Raw genomic sequence first — 21,332 nt, forward strand, 5'->3', positions numbered from 1 at the left:
AATTGATGGGTCTACTTGGCCCCACAAACTCTAAATCCTGATCCTCCTCAGCGGATACACCTATCAAACAATCCTGAAAAGTATGCCAAACTTGGTTGGTGCTTGTCAGCTGCTAAAGCTTGATTTTGGTAGATCCACCACTCTTCTCTCTGCTTCTTCCTTCCATCAACGCTGCAACTATCGAGATCATGGCCTCCGGCGCCGACGAATTTGTCAAAGGACATGTCCACCCTAATGGCGTTGCAGTTCTCACTCTCGATCGTCCTAAAGCTCTCAATGCCATGAACCTCGGTGATCATTTATTTCACTTCAGTTTTATATTTTCCCATTATAATTTGTTTCTCCTACTACAATTCTTATTACATGTTTTTTCTCCCTTTAACTGGTTTGGAGCTGAACATTTGGGCTAAATGTTGAGCCATAATTAATCCTACAGATCCTTAGGATTGGTATATTCTCTTCTATCCTTTAGTTTATAGTTTTTCTAAATCAAGCCAAGTATCAGAACTCTTGCTACCCATCCAGTATATTGTTTCCTCTGTTCTGTGTTGAAATAGAACCTCAATTCAGCAAAAAGTATCAAAATGACATAGGTGTTTAAAATGAACAAACCCTATTTGGGGTGTCTAACTGAAAGTTTGCCGGGCACCGAGTATTTAATTAGTATTATGATGTATGGTTTTTCCAATTAAGAAGCACAGGAGTTAAAGGAAAGGAAGGAAGGAAAAATCAGAATACTAGTATAAAGATATACTATTATTTTTCCTCTAAGCTTGAGAATTGATATACTACATCTTCATTTAAGCAGTTTGTTTTCTGTTTTCCTTATGCTTGATTGGTATATGACACAGATATGGACATCAAGTACAAGAGTTTCCTGGATGAGTGGGAAACAGACCCAATGGTCAAGTGTGTTTTGGTTGAAAGTAGCTCCCCTCGTGCCTTTTCAGCAGGTAACAGTCATAAATCTTTAATTTACTAGATGTATACTGGATAGCACTTTATTTGGCATATTTGCAGCATCTAGTTCCTAACGAAGTTCTGTCGGTACATCATTAGTCAATTTTGGTAGAGCCTACTAGTCTTAGTTATGATGCGTAGTTTGACAGGTTCTAGTAATATTTATGGGTAACAACTCATTGCTGATGCAGGGATGGATATTAAGGGGGTTGTTGCTGAAATTCAAAAGGACAAAAGTACACCTCTTGTGCAAAAGGTTTTTTTCACATTATGAGATTTACCGTATAAGTGTGCTCAACATGTCTTTTATCCTGCCCTGTTTGGGAATCATTGTTGGTTCTTCTGCTCTGTAGTTTGTAGTTTCATTGGATAAATATTGTCTTGCTGAGTTGATGCTGCTATGCTGATGCATATCATAAAACTAGTGATTTTACCTGAAGGGGTTTCTCAATCCGGTTTAGACCAAAAAACGTCAATCAGATATGATTGAGGTCTTTCAGTGTCCCTTTAAAATGCACAAAATCATAACAACCTGTGGTAGCAGAGGTACATACACTAGCTGTGTTTCAAACAAAAAGAATCAGAATACCAGTATCTTTTCTAGTTTGGTTCTTAATAAGGCAGTATAAAAAGAACCCTAGTCTTTTATGGAATTGTTAAGAATATTGTTAGAATCAATTAGGGAGACATTGTGTATTGTAACTATGTAGCATTGATTTCTTTCCTTGTTTAAAATAAATGCATTTACTATTTAACACCCTATAGCTTGGGAGAATAATCAACTGTGAACATTCTTCCATTTCTCTCTTGTGTTCTACTTCACATATGGTATAAGAGCAAGGTTAGGGGTAGTCGATGTGCAGTTACAGCAACTCCCGAGAGAGAAAGATTGTCGCCGCACATATTTTTTGGTGATCACTACTGTTTCAGTTGTCCCATGTTTTTGTGAGTGCTGTGTACAAACCAGCACCATCATCATGTCCGTCACCTCCTTGCGGCAAAGACCCAGCAAGTTCCGCTGGAGAAGGTGCCTCACGTATTTCACGTGCCAGAGAGAAGGAGAGACAGCAAGATCTGAGTCACAATGGGGAGTGTCTTTTGATCTGTTAATAATTCATATAATATAGCTTGTCAGGTTAATGCCATTCACATTGGAGAACAATGGTGTATGTAGATTCAAAAGTTTAGAGTTATATAGGCTTTCGTCAATAATCACTGTCAATTCACATCAATATTCATCATTCACCAAGAATCTACAGCAAACATCTAGCTATGAGTCTTGAAGAAACTTGAACTTAACTGGCAGTAAGCTGACTTGTCTGCCACAGGACATACATACGTTTCTCTTTGATTTTCTACCTATTATAATAATGTGATTCATTTGAAAATTCTGCATTCTTTAAGTATGTAGTTGGTGCAGCCAGTTCATGGTACTGTTCTTAACTGAGTGATGTCTGTTTCCACAAGTTAATATTTTGTGATTGCAAAACATGTTTATTCTTCTTCGAAATGTTTTTCCTTTTTAAAACACGAGGGCTTTTCTTTTAGCATGTATCCTTGGAGTTGATAGTTGCTCTTAATCATGCTCAATTGGATGATGTGTTTCTTTATGTTCTTAAGATATTCTCCTATCAAAAATGTTTTAGATATATAACCCTTCGTTTACATATGACAGTACGTGTACATGCATCCTATTTAAAGAGGGGAAACTCATGCTCTTTCTCAGACACACATCCATTTATGAACCTCTTTAACACCATATTGAGTCTGTGATTTGCTCCACTGTTGTTCTTCCACCACTTGTAGCACCATATATCAGTTCTGCAAGCCTCTGAGTGATGCCCTAATGGTTAATGTGCTAATATATGGGTATTTTTGAAGTAACACTGCAGCTCGGTTTGTTAGTAGGACTTTCAGAAAATTGAAATGTGTTCCTTCTTTATCTACAGGTATTCACAGCCGAGTATTCTCTGATTTGCAAAATATTCAAGTACAGAAAGCCTTACATCAGCTTCATGGATGGCATAACAATGGGCTTTGGCATTGGCTTATCAGGTCATGGTATCTATAGGCTTATCACCGAGGTATTCCCCCCCTTGTATGAGTACTTATTGTTGCAACTATGGTCTTATTTATACTCTTTATATTTTTTCAGAGGACTGTTCTAGCTATGCCAGAAAATGGAATCGGGTTGTTTCCAGATGCTGGTTTTTCTTATATAGCTGCACTTAGTCCTGGCGAAGGGGCAGTTGGTATGTGTTCTCTTTTTCTACTGGGGAAGTTGCATTAATGAAAGATAAATTAAAACAGAATTGAAGTTTTAGCAACACCTATTACTATCAGAGGGTTTTGCGATACTCGAAAAAATGTTTCTCTATTCAGAATGTGCAAAAACTCTCCTCTTTCCATCTCCCTTCTCAGCTCACCGGTCAATGACTTTTTTGATGAAGTTCCCTTTTCAGCTTATTTATGGATTGAAGAGTCTTTTATTTCTGGTGACAAATCATTTGAATTAGTAAGCGTTAGCGAGGTTTATGATAGAAGGTTTGTCCTTGTCTAATGCAATAGCAGATTCACGAGCAAATCAAGATTGTCGAGAGCAACTTGCAATGGTTCTGTGAAGCTTTGAAAGAAGCTTCGATTGACACTGGAACAAATGCAGAAGATGGTGTAGGAAGATACAGGCGTACACTTTCAGAGTTTTCCCGAACTATAAGTCTATAACTACTATGGGCAGTATGCGAGAATAGAAACTCTACTAGGCAAAAAAAAGAAAATCTGCAGTAATAATCCCAGAAGATGAATACGATAGGGGATATAACGAAACAGTGCAGAGAAGATTCTAAGATATCTGGGAAAGGAGTCAAATCCAATATTCCACTTGCGACAGACCAATCCAAGTGATATATTGAAGCGTCACAGATCATTCGATTGCCGACTGCACCCAAGGAATCCTGCTCATGAAGCACAAGGAGTACCAAAGAGGGAGTTTGGAAGTGAACATATTTCAAAATGTCTCAATCCAAGTCCCAACTCAGAGGTGATACAAAAATGGTTCGCTTGCAGATGACAGTTGACTGATGGTCTCAAAGTCACTCCCATTAATCACAATCAGTTCTTGTTGGATCTCCCTTCAAGACAAGAAGCAGTTAGAATCAAAGCAGGAGACTGGTTTTGGAATGGTAGAAATTGTCTGTTGTGTGGTGGTCAAAATCAGAACAAAGATCGGTCAGAGCTTTTGGCATTCCTCTTCAAGCGTGATCTGTGAACAATTTTAAGACCTTTGGAGATAAGTGCAGTGGTAACCTTGGTATCAACGAGGATACAAAGCACTATATTGGGCTCGCTTCAGTGCTAGAATTTATTCTAGCATACAGAGCTTCAAATTTCAATTCTAAATGACAATCACATTAAACTCAGATCAGCTGGGAAGAATGGCTCTGGCGAAATGGCAAAAGGGGGTCTGATGGAGAAGACCCTCAATAGTCTCACCTCGGAGGGCACTTGGCCAGCTTTAATTCTAAAATCGACCCACCTGTTAACCCGCTGGGTAATGCATGATCAAAGCACACAATTTGGGCCATATTTGAGACATGAATCATCACAGAAAGAAGGCATAAAAAGAAAGGCCCAGTTGAAGGTGGGCCGTTTAATAAAAAGAAATTAGTCTAGAGGGTTGTCGGTCGGTCAGAAACCAGATTTAAATGCTAACATGTTTAGTATTGTAACATCTGAATTCTGCACCAATTCAATTTGACGAGCCTCAGATTCACCAACACATTACCTCCCCAATCTTCTCTCCGAACAATGTTCAGGAGTTTGTCCCTCAGAAGCTAATAACGAAAAAGACCCAGAAGAGAATATCCCTCAATTACCTCGTCAACCTTACTGCTTATGGATATGGATTTGGCTCCTGATAAGCACATCCCATACTGAATTATCCTCTCAAACTATTAGTGCAACTTCACCATTGACATGGTATGAGGGGGCTCTAGCATGCAAATCAGAGACAGGTCAACAGTAATTGAGAGTTCAAAGTGGACTAGGATTACTAAGGGAAAGGAATGCAAACACATTCACGATCAACATGCAAACCGGGGAAAGAGGGAAAAAACAAATGAAAAGACATTTGTGTAGTCAACTATGATCGCAGGGGTGGGTTCTTTTTTTTTTTTTTTTTAATGGGAACAGACCCTACACGAGGCTCCCACCTCTCGTGCACAGTCAGGGGTTAAGCAACACCCCCAAGCCTTAACATAAATAATCAAAATAAAATACAAGGAGGGGGACATAAACCTTACCTCCGATCCTATGGTGGTTCATAAGTCGGCTAACCTATTAAGGTCGGCTAACTCATCCCCGATACAAACAGGGACTAACTATAACTAGAAAGCAGTAAACCTGTGAGAGGACTCCTCCCGGTACAATTCAACTATGAAAGCATAAATGAGGGAGACTCTCCCCTTCCATGAGAAAAAAGGAAAGTAACCTACACTAGTCCTATTCCAACTATGCTACGTACCAGACATAGCTACATTGAAGAAGAACAAGTATACGAAACTTCTATCTCGCATGGGATGGGAAATTCTTTTCATCTTTGCTCTTTTTAGTCTTGTCGTACCAAGTAAATCCAGGTGAAGTGTGCCTTTGTATCAGTATCATGATTACCAGCTAAGAAGGCTGAAAGGAGAGGAAGTATATGGAGCTATAGTAGCCAACAGCCTTGGAGTTGTTGTGGAGTACAAGTAGCCCAGGGGTGGGTTCAGATAAATGGGATCAGGGGTAGGCACTACAATTTTTTTTTATCTTTTTTGGAGATTAAACACTAGACAGACTGGAGATCGATAGGGAGGAAATCAGTGACTCAAATGCTATAAAGAAGAAATCATCACATTCTATAAACAACTCTATTCTGAATCTGAAATATGGAGACACAGCTTTACCATCTAGAATCAGACCACAATCACAGATGAGGAAAAAATATGGTTGGAGAGGCTTTTTTTTAATAATTTTTTTAAATTTTATTTTAATGACCCGTGAGGGGGTCAGGGGCTGAGCAACACCTCCATGCCTTACATTAATAAACAAATTAAAAAATATAAGGAGTGAGACATAAATCTTACCTCCAACTCTATGGTGGTTCTAGGTCGGTCTTCCTACTAAAGAAAGCCCACCTATCCCCAATTCTAGAGAAAGAAACCTATCAACTATGCACCTATGAGAGGACTCCTCTTGATACAAAGTATCTAGGAAAGTATAAATTAAGAAGACTCTCCTTTTACAAGTAAGAAGAAAATCAAAGAGACCTAAGAATTCTTCACAAAAGCTATAACCTAACAGGAGGGACAAGCCTAGGTGAAGAAGTGAGTAACACCGAAAAATACATGAGTATCTGCAATATCACTTCAAGGAGGCTTTTTTATCCTTTTCAACTTTTTCCTCCTAAAACTTGGTATACCAATCTTGTCGAGCATCTAGTATCATTTTGCCTCCTCTAGTAGGTGATGTTGATTGTAGAAATGTAAAGGAGCATCCAATTGGTGACTATACTTTGATAGAATGTCTGCAACAAGGTTAGTTTCCCTGTAAGTATGGTTAGATTGGAAACTTTCCATAATGGAAATAAGATTTTGAAGGTTGAACAGATCCTTTTGGATGTTCCAAAGAGGTTAAATAGTGTGTTTGAGCCACTTGGTAAGTAGTTCCGAATCAACCTCAAGAAGAACCCTGCTATAACCATGTTGGATACACCAAGTGATGCCGAAAATAGCTACTCTAATCTCAGCTTGGTTGCTAGTACCAACTCCCAAAGGTGTGGCAAAGGCGTAGATGATATTACCGTGATGATCTCTAATAATTCCTTCAGCTCCAATCCTGCATGGGTTGTCAATAGCACTCCCATCAGTGTTTAGCTTAACATCCAGGCTACTCTAGTAACTCTAATACCATGCGTGAACTTCTCCACCACTTTAACCAAATCTGTCCAGTCAGTAGGCCAATAAATTTGAGTTGTTCACAGTATCAAATTATGCGCAAAAGACAAAGCCTCTGGTCGTGATGGTTATTCAATGGTATTTCTCAGTGCTTGTTGTTACTTTTTGATGGTGGATATTCCAAATTTTCACTCTCATGCTTTTTTTTGAGAGAAGTCTGATTAGCAGTATTTACAAGATTATCTCCAAGACTCTAGCTGAAAGAATGAAAAGGTTGATCAACCTGACTGTCTAGACCAACTTTGGCTGCATAAACCCAATGACAACCAACAATAGTACCTGCAGGAAGGGAAACAAGCTCCCATACCACTCGTAAGTGAAGCAAACATCTTGTCAATAATAACCTGCCTCCATTCGAGATGAGAAAGTGCTTCACGTGTAGTCTTAAAGATGGAAATAGAGGACAAAGATGATACAAAGGCATAATATGGTGATGATAGACGGTGACAACTCAAGTAAGTATAATGGGGGTTAGCATTACGAGTAGATCGTATACCTTTTTGAAGTGCAATCAATTAGCTTGGAGGAGGCAAGTCTGCAGTAGGAGCAAGATCTGACGCATGACATGAATCATCTGGGTCTAATGCCAGATGTGGAGGACAATGATAAGTCAGGAGTGGTGGCACTGCAGTTGGAGATGTAGAAGTAACCATAGATTTCTCAAACGTTGTATAGGTAAGACCTGTGATATGGGTAAGACCTCAAAGATATCAAAATGATTAGAAGATGTATAGTAAGGTAGAGATTCGAAAAGTGTGACATCAGTTGACATAAGGTATTGAAGAAGATCGGGTGAGTAGCAATGATACCCTTTTTGAATTCGAGACTAACCAAGAAAGATATATTTGAGAGCATGAGGGGCTAATTTATCTTTTCTTGGGGCTAAGTTATAAACAAAACATGTGCTCCCAAAGACACGAAGAGGGATAAAGTAGAAATGTGATTAAGGAAACAATATAAAATAGGGCATGCGTCAACTGACTAATGATGCAAGATTAAAAGGACAACTAAGGACATAAAGAACAATGGTTAGAGTGACGAAGGATAGGGGTTTGGCTTGTTCAACTCTTTTTGGTTTTGTTTGAATCCCATTGGCTAAAGTAATAGCAGGAAGAAATTGTGAATTAACAATATCAAACATAAGTGATTTGTTACCAGAAATTAGATCAAAAGCGCTCGAGTCCATGACCCTTGATCCAAGAGTATTAGACTGTGAAACACAAACAAAAGAATTAACCGCAACAAAAGCATTTAAGCTAAGAAATCGAGGCTATTTGTGGAGATGTCTGCTTATTTGCTCGATACTGAAGGAGCTCATCATATTCTATCTGAGCAATATGAGCATTATCGGATCAGGCTGAGTAACAGAGGCTACTTGTGGAGATGTCTGCTTGCTCGATTTCGAAGGAACTCATTATATCCTTTTGAGAAATAGGAGGATTATTGGGTGGTCGACCATGCAGAGTATAACATATGTCACAAATATGTCCAAGCCTGTGATCATAACTACACTTAAGTCGAGATCTTCCAAATCAACCTCCTCCTCGTCGATTCTCTATAGATTGAAATATTTGATTTTCTATGGTTTGAGATGTGAGAATAGAGGAGTCAACTGTGGGTGGTGAAACCACTTTGTGACTGGGAGGTGCGGCAAGACGAAATAATCCAGAGAATAATTCATCAATTGTAGGAACCGTAGAACTAGCTAAACTTTGATCACACACTGAATCATGTTCAGTCGGAAGTCCAACAAGTGTAAAAATTAGAAACAATGTTTGTCTGTGCTCTTGTTGTTTTTCCACATTCGTAGTGACTGGCATCAATGTTTCAAATTCTTCCATGACTGCCAGTACCTGTCCTAGGTTATGTCAAGTAAGCAGACATATCGGGTTCTTGCTTCTGTAAGTTGGTTATTCGAGATATCTCATCATAGAAACGCGATATGTCATTAGTGTATAAAGCACAAGCCTTTTCCCAAATTGAGTAACATGTCTGAAATGGGCGAAATAAGGGCATCAACTTGGAATCAATAGATCAATATAGGAGACTATATAATTTTGAGCGTCAACCTTCTCCCATTGCCCTTTGGCCTTTTCATCTTTCGCACTAGCCTTTTCCTTTTCATCTACTACATTTGCATTTTTCTTAAAGTATTCTTGGACACCTTGATCCTTGGACCACAACTCAATCGAGGAAGCCCAAGCTAAATTGTTTGAACTTTCCATTACTGGTTTTTTGAAGTGATCATAGGATTTGAACTTCTAATTCCCGTATTTATGGAGACTATAATATCACACCCAAAAGACATCTTGCAAAATTTGACTTGAGAACAACAAGAAACATAGATTTGGTTGTTTGAAAATCCAAATCCGCCGGAAATAGCCTTGAAATTGCTAGAATCCTATTCTCGACAATCAGATCTGGAGAAAATCTTGAGGAGTTTGGTCGGAATACCTTGACGACTCCAACAGAAAAAGATCAGCTAAAAAAATCGACCGGAACAACTCTCATGCGCCCGACACGTGACCCATATCTCACTTAAAATCTCATCTCCAGCCGGTGGGTGAGAGTGTGTGGGGTGATGTTTTCCGGTTGTTCTTGTTGGGGTTTTTTTTTGCCTGAGCTTTTTCAGCCTTGTGATAGTGTTGGTTTTGCACAACACCCACAAAACAAAAGATGATGCAAATCAGCCCCAACAATCGCTGGAAATTGATGCACGATGACCTGTTTGACTGAGGTTTCTTCCCCTCAAGTTTCTCACATGTGCTTTGATACCATGTGAGAAATATAAATATTATTGAATTGTGTATCTACAACATTACCCTGAGGCCTATTTATAGACACTATAGTGCAATCTTTTTTCAAGTAGGATTCTATATACTAATCTTTTTCCAAGTAGGATTCTTGATACTATTCTTGTTCTTGTTCCTATTCCTATTCCTATTCTAACACTTTTCATTAGGGGGAAGGGTCATTCTACTCAACAATATTTTGGACTCATCCCCACCTATGTAATGTCTCTTTTCCTCATTCCAAGCAGTGTGAGGAAAAACATAGACAAGCTGAGAAGAAACTTTATTTGGGAGGGGAACACGGATAGCAAACGCTTGCATATGCTCAAGTGGAAGATTCTAATTTCTCATAAGAAGGTGGGAGGACTAGGAATCAAAAATCTCAGAATACAGAATATGAGCCTATTATTGAAGTGGCTATGGAGATATAACACTGAGGAGCATGCATTATGGAGACAAGTTATACAGTTGAGGCGTGAACAAATGGGTCAGTGGACTACCAAACCAGTAACATCTGATTATGGAGTGGGGAATTGAAAATCCACGAGGAACCTATGGGAGGTGTTTATAGCAAATACAGGGGTCAAGAGGGGCAATAGGAAGAAAATCTCTTTTTGGAGAGATGACTAGTTATTGAATTGGCCTTTAAAAGATCAATCATGATCTGTTCATTTTATCGTCCTCTCCTAATGCTACAGTTGAAGAACATTGGACTCCATAAGGGTGGAATATTGCCTTTAGAGGGCTCCATAATGATTGGGAGATTTCTTGAATTACTGATTTCTTCAGTAAGCTCGAAGTTTTTTCAGGCCTAAAGGAGGAGGAGGATTCTCTCCACTTGGAAAGGTGGAATCAAGTCTGTTTTCTCTGTCAAAGCATCTTACAACTGCTTAATTGATTTTGAGCAGTTCAATGACCCACGGGCCATGGAAAGAGATATGGAACACAAAAGTTCCATTCAAAGTAGTATGCTTTGGAGGGTTAGTAGTAAGGAAAGTTTGTTTCACTCGTGATAAACTTCAATGAATGGGTTTTCAGCTCTATTCTAGGTGCTATCTATGTCTTCAGGAAACTGAAACGAATGGACATCTTTTCTTACATTGTTCAATTACCAGACAACTATGGCAACTTTCTGCAGCTCTAGCTCTAATTGTTTGGGTGATGCCAGTGTATCTTTGACCTAATATGTAGTTGGAACAATATACAAGGAGAAACTTGTCACAAAGATTGGTGGAAGATTGTTCCAGCTTCCTTATGGTGGACAATTTTGAAAGAGAGGAATGCAAGATGTTTTGAAGGGAGGTGTAGTTCAATCCAGAAGATCAAGACTTCCTGCATTTCACTTTTTTTTGGTGTAAAGAACAGTTAGTTGATGATGTTGAATCATTACTAGACTTTTTGTCCTCTTTGTAAGTACCGGTGCTGTATCTGTAGATATGATATACCAGGCATTTTGGGGTGCTGACGAATATAACTAATTTTTTTAAAAAAAATGCATCAGTTGCTCAATTGCTGGTGATGGATCATCCTTGGTTGTACCGAAATGTTAATCTTTGATTATCCAAGATGTTGTCAAAGCTTGATTTCGAACAAGGAAAACCTCTTCAGTGGAGGAAGCAATGATCATTAAACAAACTTGTGAATATCCTCAATTGTTACAATTCATAAGCGATGCACAACAATATTATGTTTTTTTTTGGAGGAAAAAAGGGTCTTGTGTAGGGTGAATCCATTTCCGCATCAGGTTCTTCCCAATAATCTTCTCTTTTCAATACAAGTCAGTAATGAACTTTGTATTTTCTTTTGCTCTAGTAAAAGAAAAAGTATTTCAAGTGGGAACGTTCTATCTCATTTTTTCAGCTATATGCGTGGGTGGTTGTTAGATTAAGATGCTTAATACTATTACGTATGTGTCCATTATCCTGCAAGTGATAGCTGTCCGTGCTCATTTCCCTCTTTGCTTCCTTAAATTAATTTTTACAGGTTCTTATCTTGGACTGACTGGAAGTAGGATATCAACACCTGCTGATGCACTGTATGTTGGTTTGGGAAGTCATTATGTCCCTTCTGCAAATTTGGGTTCACTGAGAGACGCTTTCTTGGCAGCTACGTTGTATGTCAGCATTTTCCTCTCTTACAATATGAACCTCAAGATGTGACACACGCAGATCCTTGGCCTTTAATCTTTTCTTTCGTATTATATATGCCGATGGAATTTGATGATGATTTTGCATTTAGCTGTTACAAGTATGTTAAATTTTTTCTGTCATGACTAGGGATAGCCTAGTGGTAATGGCTCTCCTGAAGAATTCTCAAGCTAGTTTAGGAGAAATTGTTTTTGTGTATTGATTAATAATAATCTCGATTACAATGGCTCCTTTATATAGGAGAATACTACAGCAGACTTCACCTAACACAAGAGTTCTATTCTAGCTAATACAATGCTTTGACATAGACTCATATTAGGACTCTAAGACTTATACACAGACTCCTACAAGGATTACAATTAGACTAAGTGACTGCACTAATCCTGGTCAGTTAGGTGTCTTGATCATCATCCTTATCTTTATCTTCAACACTTCCCCTCAAGCTAGTGAGTGGTGGAACACTCACTCCTAGCTTGCTTCTAAAATCAGCAAAAGCCTGCTTTGTCAAGGCTTTGGTGTGTATATCAGCCAGTTGGTCCTTGGACCTTACAAACTTCTTGAGTAACTGCCCTCTGGCTACGTTTTCTCGAACAAAATGGTAATCCATTTCCACATGTTTGGTCCTGGCATGCATGCCTGGATTCACTGTCAAATACAAGGCACTCAGATTGTCATAAAATAATGTAGGAATTGTCTTTAGGTACACACCAATGTCATGTAGAACATAGATAATCCAGGTCATTTCAGCTGCAGTAGATGCCAAAGCTCTATATTCAGCCTCAGCACTCGATCTCGCCACTGTAGTTTGTTTCTTGGATGCCCAGGAGATGCAGTTTGCACCAAGATAAATGGTGTATCCAGTATTTGACCTCCTAGTAAGGGAACAACCTCCCCAGTCAGCATCTGAGTAACCATATAACCTGCAAGGTGAGTGTGAAATGATTCTAAGACCATGCTGGAGTGTCCCTTTAATGTACCTGAGGATCCTTTTTACACCTTGAAGATGTTCACTATTTGGACATTGCATAAACTGACTGGCTAGGTTGACTGCATGAGTGATATCAGGTCTAGTGAGTGAGTATTGGAGACTTCCCACTATGTTCCTGTACATAGAGGCATCAACTAGATTTCCAGTAGCTTCCTGTAAGCCATGTTTCTGTGCTAGAGGTGTGTGCATTGCCTTTGCCATTGTCATGTCTGTCCTGCTAAGAAGCTCAGCAGCATACTTAACCTGACTCAAGTGGATTCCTCCTGGGAAATATTTGACCTCAATTCCTGGAAAGAAGTGAAGAGGTCCAAGATCTTTCATGGAAAACTCCTTCCCATGCTTTGCAACAATCTCTGAGACAAGCGTAGGATTACTTCCTGTGACAACTATATCATCCACATATAACAGAAGAAGAACAGTGCCTCTCACACAATGAAGAGTAAATAAAGAGGGATCTGCTTTACTACACAGGAAGCCAAGATGAAGTAAATGAAGACTGAACCTGTCAAACCAGGTCCTGGGTGCCTAGCTGATTTGACCGCGCAGACCAAATGAGCGAAATTTTTTTTAAGGCCATATAGGGCCTTTTTTAACAAACACACATGATTTGGATACCTGAAATCAGTGAAGCCTGGAGGTTGACTCATGTAAACTTCTTCCTGCAAGTGACCATGTAAGAAAACATTTTCAACATCTAACCGTCTGATCTCCCATCTTGAGCTGACTGCGACTGAGAGTACTATCCTTATAGTTGTGTCTTTAACCACAGGGATGAATGTCTCCTCAAAGTCAACTCCTTCAAGTTGAGAGAAACCTCTAGCAACAAGCCTTGCTTTGTATCTGTCTATGGTGCCATTTGCCTTTAGTTTAGTTTTAAACACCCACTTAGAACCAACTATATTTAAACCTGCAGTTTTGGGAACCAGTACCCAAGTCTGATTGTGGTGGAGTGCATCAATTTCTTCTTGCATTGCTGCAAGCCAATGGGGAGATTGCAAAGCTTCCTTTATGGTTGTTGATTCCTTATGTATCTCTTCTCTACTTGCAGCAAGAAACAAGTGTGCTAGAGGTGTGTGCACTGCCTTGTGCCTGGTCATCATATGGTGTCCTGATACCTTAGGAGCTGGTGGATCTTCAGTATTTACACTGGATACAGCCTCAGTGCTTGTTGTACCAGTGTCTGTTTGTTGGTCAGTGCATCCTGAGAGATCAACTGCCAACTCGAAACTTTGAGGATCAGGGAGAGATAAAGTAGTGTGATCAGATGATTCAATTTGTGCATCATCTGTTCTTCCATATTCAAAAGATTCACCATTTAGCTGATCCCTTGGAACATCACCAGTGCTTACCACAACTTCACCATCAACCACATTGTTTGGCAGTATATCATCCAGAGGAAAAGGAGTGTGGACTGGTTCAGCAACAGTTGGATCAGTGTTGCTCTCACCATTAGCAAGATCATTCTCAGTGTTGGACAACACTTCCCCTGAATTTGGTGCCTGCAACTTAGAAAAAAACTCAACATATTTAGCTAAGTGAGTTGAAAAATCAGGTTGATCTTGTGACTGAGTTGAGTGGGCATAAGGCAATGTGGTTTCATCAAACACCACATGTCTGGACACATATACTCTTCTTGTTTGAGGATGGTAGCATCTGTATCCCTTGCAAACTACTATATCCAATAAACACGCAAGGATAGGTTTTTGGACTGAACTTTGTGCTGCCTTTTAAATATGGAAAGCACCTACAACCAAACACTTTCAGGCTATTATAGTCAGGTTGTGCACCATATAGCTTAACAAAGGGAGTTGTCATCTTCAACACTGAAGAAGGTAGTCTATTTATGAGAAACACAGCAGTCAAGAAGGCTTCTACCCATAGGAACATAGGCAACTTAGCATGGAACAACAATGTTAATCCAGTCTCAATTATATGCCTATGTTTTCTTTCAGCAATGCCATTTTGTTCTGATGTGTTAGGACAAGAAATGTATCTGATTATCCCACAACTTTCCTAGTGCTTAATGAATTCTTTACTTATGAATTCACCCCCTCCATCACATTGGAAAATTTTTATAGCTTGCGAAAACCGTCTTTCTACCATTTTCTGGAACTTGAGAAATACTTCAAAAATGTCTGATTTTTTTCCAGAGGATATAGCCATGTAAATCTCGTGTGATCATCTATGAACACTACATAGTACTTCATATTTTGTGAGGATTCAACAGGAGCGGGCCCTAAAGATCACAGTGAATTCCTAACAAAGGTTCTTTCTCAGTTTTATTTCTCAAAGCAAATGGTAGCTTACAACCTTTTCCCAACTGACAACTAGAACAAACAGTAGGCACTTAGTCCAATTACTAACATCAATGCAACTATTTCTACTCAAAAATTTTTAAAGACTTCAAGTTAGGGTGTCCTAATCTAACATGCCATATGCTATCTGAGTTCTTCCAGTCTTGTGTGGCAGTCAAGGCATAGAGGTTGGTATCTTCCAGTGCATAGAGTCCACCTTTTCTAGATCCTTTGGCTAGTAGTGTCTTTGTCTTCTTGTCCTTAACAACAAAATCAAATTCATCAAATTCAAGAGTGCATGAGTTATCCTTGGCAATCTTACTTACTGAAAGCAGGTTCTTAGTGATCTTAGGTACCACAAGCACTTCTTGTAGTTTCAGTCCTGATCTAGTTGTATTTCCAACAAGTGTGATATCTAATTGTGAACCATTTCCAACAATGATCTTATCAGATCCATTATAGTCTTTAAGATCAGATAAGTTACCTGAGTTATTTGTCATGTGACTGCTAGCCCCTGAGTCCACATACATGTTGTCATCCTCTGCAGGTGAGTTTTGTAAGTTCACAGCAGCTAGTGCTTGTGGTAGTTCACCTATAGACTGGTATGAGTAGTCCCACCTGTAAAAATACTTTAAAGCAGTGTGGTTATTCCTACCACTAATTTGGCATACCTCAGATGGTGGACTTTGTAGGTTTCCTTTGGTCTGACTTCCTCCTTGAGTATTCTGATTATTGTTTCCTTGGCCAGCGGGCCTGAAACCTCTTGCTTTTGAGTTGAAATTGTTGTGTCCTCTGCCTCTTTGAGAATAGTTTCCTCTTCCTCTACCTCTCTGTGCATAGAATGCCATGTTGTGATTTGGTTGAGGCATCTCCTCTTCATCCTCTCTCATATCAAAACCCCTGAGTGCATTGACAAATTGATTTAGAGTAGGATAGAGTGCCTTACCTAGCATGACAGTTCTGAATGTCTTATATTTGAGGCCCAAGCCTCTGGCAGAATTGATCACTTTGCTATTTACATCAACATGCTTGTGTATGACTGCAAGTCCATCACAAATGCCTCTGAATTCTTTGATATAGTCATCAATTTTCCTGCTTCCCAACTTAACATTCTGCAGTAGTTGTTTAAGTTGAAACTCCTTGTCCTTGGTTGCTTGAATATAGGCTTCTTCTAGGCATTCCCACATCTCCTTGGCAGTAGAGCATCCTACTATAAGATACATGCTCTCTTCCGTTAGTGTGCCTGAGATCCAACTTCTAAGCAGGACATCTTTCTCTTCCCAATCTCCATCACTGCTACTATCCTCAACAGCCTTCCCAGACACAGTTTCAGCAGTCTTCTCTGTTGTCGATGGTGGTGCAATCTCCTTGATGAGATATGTCAATTTTAAAACTTGGATAAGCTGCAACATTTGTGTCCTCCAAATCAAGTAGTTACTTGGTTTGAGTTTGATAGAACACAAAGCAATCATATGGTGCACTGATGATGTAGAGAGAGTATTGGTTGAGTTTGTTGGTGCCATTTTTTTGGACAGAATTAGATTTTCCAGTTTCAAAACGTAAACAGCGAGGAGTTCCTAGAGCTCTGATACCATGAAGAATTCTCAAGCTAGTTTAGGAGAAACTGTTTTTGTGTATTGATTAATAATAATCTCGATTACAATGGCTCCTTTATATAGGAGAATACTACAGCAGACTTCACCTAACACAAGAGTTCTATTCTAACTAATACAATGCTTTGACATAGACTCATATTAGGACTCTAAGACTTATACACATAGACTCCTACAAGGATTACAATTAGACTAAGTGACTGCACTAATCCCGGTCAGATAGGTGTCTTGATCATCATCCTTATCTTTATCTTCAACATCTCCAACCCCAACTGCGAGGTTAGTGGTTTGAGCTACCAAGGGAGTAATAGGAAAAACCATTGTTGCTGTGTATGGCTTTTTTTTTTTTTGGGGGAGGGGGGGGGGGGGGTTGGTCGGGTTGATTCCCATATATTAAAAAATTATTGTCATTCCATTCATCTATGTTGTCTTGACTCTTATCACTCCATTGATCCTTATAGATTTCAGAAATTGGGTAAAGTTCTTTGTCCCCTTGTAATTGGATACTATTTTAATGTATTGCTTGTTTGTAATAGTTGCTTCATGAGGGCCATCTGGTGTCCTATTGCAGATGCTCAAGATTAGTGATCCTTATTCCTTTGGATAAGTGTTTTTATTGTGTTGGTGCATGAAATTTCAGTGGTATGTTTGAAGTTTAAAGATGTTCTGTGACATTTATTTTGAAACAGTTCTCAGGATCCGGACGAAGAGATCAAAGAACTTCTGGCAAAATACAGTACTAACCCTCATTCAGAATCCTGTTTGAAGACTCTTTTACCCAGAATCATTTCAACATTTGGTGGTAACAAGCCAGTTAAAAATATAATAGAGGAGCTCGAAAATCATCAGCTAAGTGCTGATACTTTGGGTATGCTTGTCCACGCAGTGTTCCATTCATAAATGAATCAGATTCTTCCCAATTTAATGTGTAAATCAATACTTGTGGGACAAGCTTTGTTTTCATTTTTCATTTGTTATTCAATTCCTTGACAGTGGCAGAATGGGCCCAGGATGCTCTGCAAGGGCTAAGAAAGGGGGCTCCCTTTTCTCTCTGCCTCACCCAGCAGTACTTTTCTAGGGTTGCATCTGTATGTGGCAAAAATGAGAATAACTTGTCGAAGGCGAGCTTCCCTCATGTGGTGCTTTTATTTTATTCTTTTACTATTTTTCTTCTTTCTGAAAAATATCATGATTCTTTCACTTTTCTTTTATCTTTAAACTTTTCTGTTTCTTTCTGATATTCTACATGCAGCTCCCTGGTGTTATGCGAACTGAATATCGCATTGCTACAAGGTCTGCTTTACGTAATGATTTTACAGAAGGTGTCCGTGCTGTCTTAGTGGACAAGGATCAGGTTCGTTTCTTGTTTTGCAAGCCCATGATAGTGGAATTATATCAATGTATGATTGCTTCTCAATCCTGGTAGTGCATTTTCTGATAGGGTGTTCCGTTGATTAAATTAATGAAGAGATGAGTTTTTTTCTACTTTTATTACTTGATGAGAGTTCCTGTTGCACTTTTCCTTTCTGATAATGGAAATTAGTTATCATATTAAACAGAGTCTACTGTAGAATGCGTGAAGTTTTTCTAGGCTTATAGAATTAAAAACCTTCAATGGGTTTGGTTTCTGCAGAACCCAAGATGGAATCCATCCAGCTTGGAGGAAGTGAACCTCAATGAAGTGGAAGCTCTCTTTGAACCACTGAGCCCTGAAGTTGAGTTGAATGTTTGAGGTTTCCAGCAGTTTGGAGTCGATATTTCTTCATCTTTGGATAAATAATGACGTACGATTTCACATGTTTTAACATACAAAATGTATTCAGATATTATTTTCCATTTTCGATCTATTGGAATTTTAAGTGCAGCTAGTATTAAGTGTATATGAATACCTCCCATTGTTTACAGATCACAGGAGTGTTTCATGTTTGGCTAGGTTTGTAAGCTAGTCAAACTACACTCTTTGTCTTAGCGATATGTTTGGTAAAATACCGAAACTACTTTTTAATAAGTTAAAATCTGCAAAAATTCATCATTTACTTTTAACTAACTCAAATTGGTTTTAATCAGAGGTGATAGTTGGGCGGGGATCAAATTTGGGTTGGTCAAAATGGGTCAAGACAACAAACGGTTGGGATCCAACCCAATCAAAATTTGCTTGGGTCAAAATGGGTCATAGTCTAAGCTGCTCAGTTTTTACTAAGTTTTAATTATTTTATTTTTCTTTTTAAAATTATTTAATTACCTAATAAAATTATTTTTTTAATTACTATGATTATATATAACATATCAAATTTTAAAAAAAGTCTTTTTAAAAGTATTTTGATAAGATTTTTCATAAGTCAGTTTGAGTTACATATCAACTTAATTTTTAATGTATTAGGCTAAAATGAATTGAACTAATAAATGTTGGGATCAATAATCCACCCAAGCTTAAACAGACTGGGCGAGCTGTATTAGATTTTGTTCCCTAGCTCTAATATGCAACCTTTGAACTTCAGTTACATTCCTTTTAACGTGCGTTGGCCTGCAACTTGAGTTGGTGGATGTGCATTTGCAAAATACTAGCCGTTTCGCTATTCTAGTTTTGTTTGATGAATGAATGAAATACTCCATTAAGAAACCCTACTTGCTAATGTTAATTGGTGACAACATTACCAATGAGAATGGGCGCTAAAAAATGATTTCAGCAAAACCAAGGGGACGATGAAAGATTAAGTTCCATAGAAGACAATCCTCTATTTATCTTCTTCTCTTTTTTTCAATGGTGAAAATCATTTACGCCCTAATTTTTACTTTAAATATCAAACTCCCTCCTCAATTTTGAGAAACAATCATTCTCTCCCTTTTTTTTTTTACATAGTTGACATTTTAAATATCTAGTCTACCATTAGATTATCAACTTTTATCTTTTTTTTTAAAAAAACTTCTTCAAAATCATAGTATTTTTGTTATTTAATTTATATAAAAAGCATCCTATAGAAAAATATAAATTTTATCCAAATAAAAGTGAGAAATATTGATCGAGTATATAAGCTAATATCGTTCTATAATGAAACAATAGAACAATAAATTTATAATTTGATAACCTTATAATCGTCTTTCGATGCAAGTAGTACAAAATTAATTAATAAAAATAAAGATATATTTCATAACAATCTTTTAAATTATAATTTAAAAAATATTTCATTAATGAAAATCAAAATTCTTTTATCTACATAGATAATAGAGAATAAGAGATAGACATCATACATAAAAGAGATAAATGTCAAAAACACATATAAATTATCCTTTTTTTTGAGTTTTATACCTAAATTATTGGAAGTGTGAATTTCATACCTAAGTTATCACTTATTAGTTTTAGAAACACACTTCAGTGGTGTGTATAATACACTCTCTCTACTCTCTCTATTTTTTTTAAAAAACCCTGCCACATGACATTCCGCATGGATAAAATATTCAGTCTTGATAAAAATTAAATAAACTATTAATATTAGTTAAAAATTAAAGACTAAAGTATTTCTATCCCCCCAAAAAAGAAATTATTTTTTTTATAAAAGAAATTATTTTTTAAAAAAATAAGTATTTTTTTAAAAAATAAAATTTAAAATATTTTGCTCACACACTCCACCACCTCCCTCCCCCGCAATCCACGTCCTTTTATTTTTTTTAATTTTTTTAAAAAAATTCTTTTATAAAATATTTTAAAAAAGTTCATACTTCACCACAACCCCACTCCTTCCTAAAAAATGTTATTATTTTTATTTTTTTAAAAAATAAAATTAAACCCATCCCATCTAACCCTCCGCTCTTAATCTATATTTATCTTTTAAAATTTTTCTCGTTGTGTTAGATATGTACATATATTTTTAGAAAAATATTTTTTTCTACTTGCGTACCGAATATAACAAAAATAAAAATTTTATTTTAAGAAAGTCTTGCGGCAAGTAAAAAATACTTTCTTAAAATCATATATATATATCTAACACAAAATGAGAAAAAACATTGAAAGCGGAGGGTTAGGTAGGGTGGGGTAGAATAATGTTTTTTTAAAAAATATCTAAATTATTATTTGAAGGAGGGAGGGGAGATGAAGTAAGATTTTTCTAAAAACTTTTATAAAAAAAATTTAATAAATAAAAATAAAACTAAAAAAATTAGGGGGGGGGGTTATGGTGAGGAAAGTGGTGGAGTGAGGTAATTTTATAATTTTTTTTGAGCGGGAGATGATAATAGTTTAATCTTTATTTTTAACTAATTCTAATAGTTTATTTATTTTTTGTTAAGGTGGAATGTTTTGTCCATGTGGAGTGTGATATGCCATTTTTTTTAAATGAAAGAGAGAGTGTAGTACACACACCATAATGAGAGTGGAATAAAAAAGAGAGGTGTGTTTCTCAAACTAATAAGTGATAGTTTAGGTGTGAAACTCACACTCTCAATAGTTTAGGTATGAAACTCAAAAAAGAGGGATAGTTCAGGTGTGTTTTTCACACTTATCTCTACATAAAAATGACCTTTAAATTGGATTCAACTAGCATTTATTTC

At 37.5% G+C, this 21,332-nt stretch overlaps 1 protein-coding gene across 3 annotated transcripts; it reads left to right on the forward strand.

Annotated features, from left to right (window-relative positions):
* Positions 1-25: 25 nt before the first annotated feature.
* Positions 26-18,667, forward strand: LOC129891082 (3-hydroxyisobutyryl-CoA hydrolase-like protein 3, mitochondrial). 3 transcript variants are annotated; one of them, XM_055966331.1, is made up of 10 exons: positions 26-291; positions 852-953; positions 1,152-1,216; positions 2,910-3,044; positions 3,116-3,212; positions 11,729-11,858; positions 17,477-17,655; positions 17,781-17,926; positions 18,040-18,141; positions 18,421-18,667. In XM_055966331.1, the coding sequence occupies exons 1-10, from the start codon at positions 189-191 to the stop codon at positions 18,517-18,519; spliced, it is 1,158 nt and encodes a 385-aa protein (XP_055822306.1). In that variant the 5' UTR covers positions 26-188; the 3' UTR covers positions 18,520-18,667. The 3 variants fall into 3 exon arrangements, with proteins under 3 accessions (XP_055822306.1, XP_055822307.1, XP_055822308.1); XM_055966332.1 differs by having other exon boundaries at positions 17,781-17,923; XM_055966333.1 differs by having other exon boundaries at positions 28-291; positions 17,781-17,908.
* Positions 18,668-21,332: the final 2,665 nt, after the last annotated feature.

The sequence above is a fragment of the Solanum dulcamara genome, chromosome 6, assembly GCF_947179165.1.
Source record: "Solanum dulcamara chromosome 6, daSolDulc1.2, whole genome shotgun sequence".
NCBI lineage: Eukaryota > Viridiplantae > Streptophyta > Magnoliopsida > Solanales > Solanaceae > Solanum > Solanum dulcamara.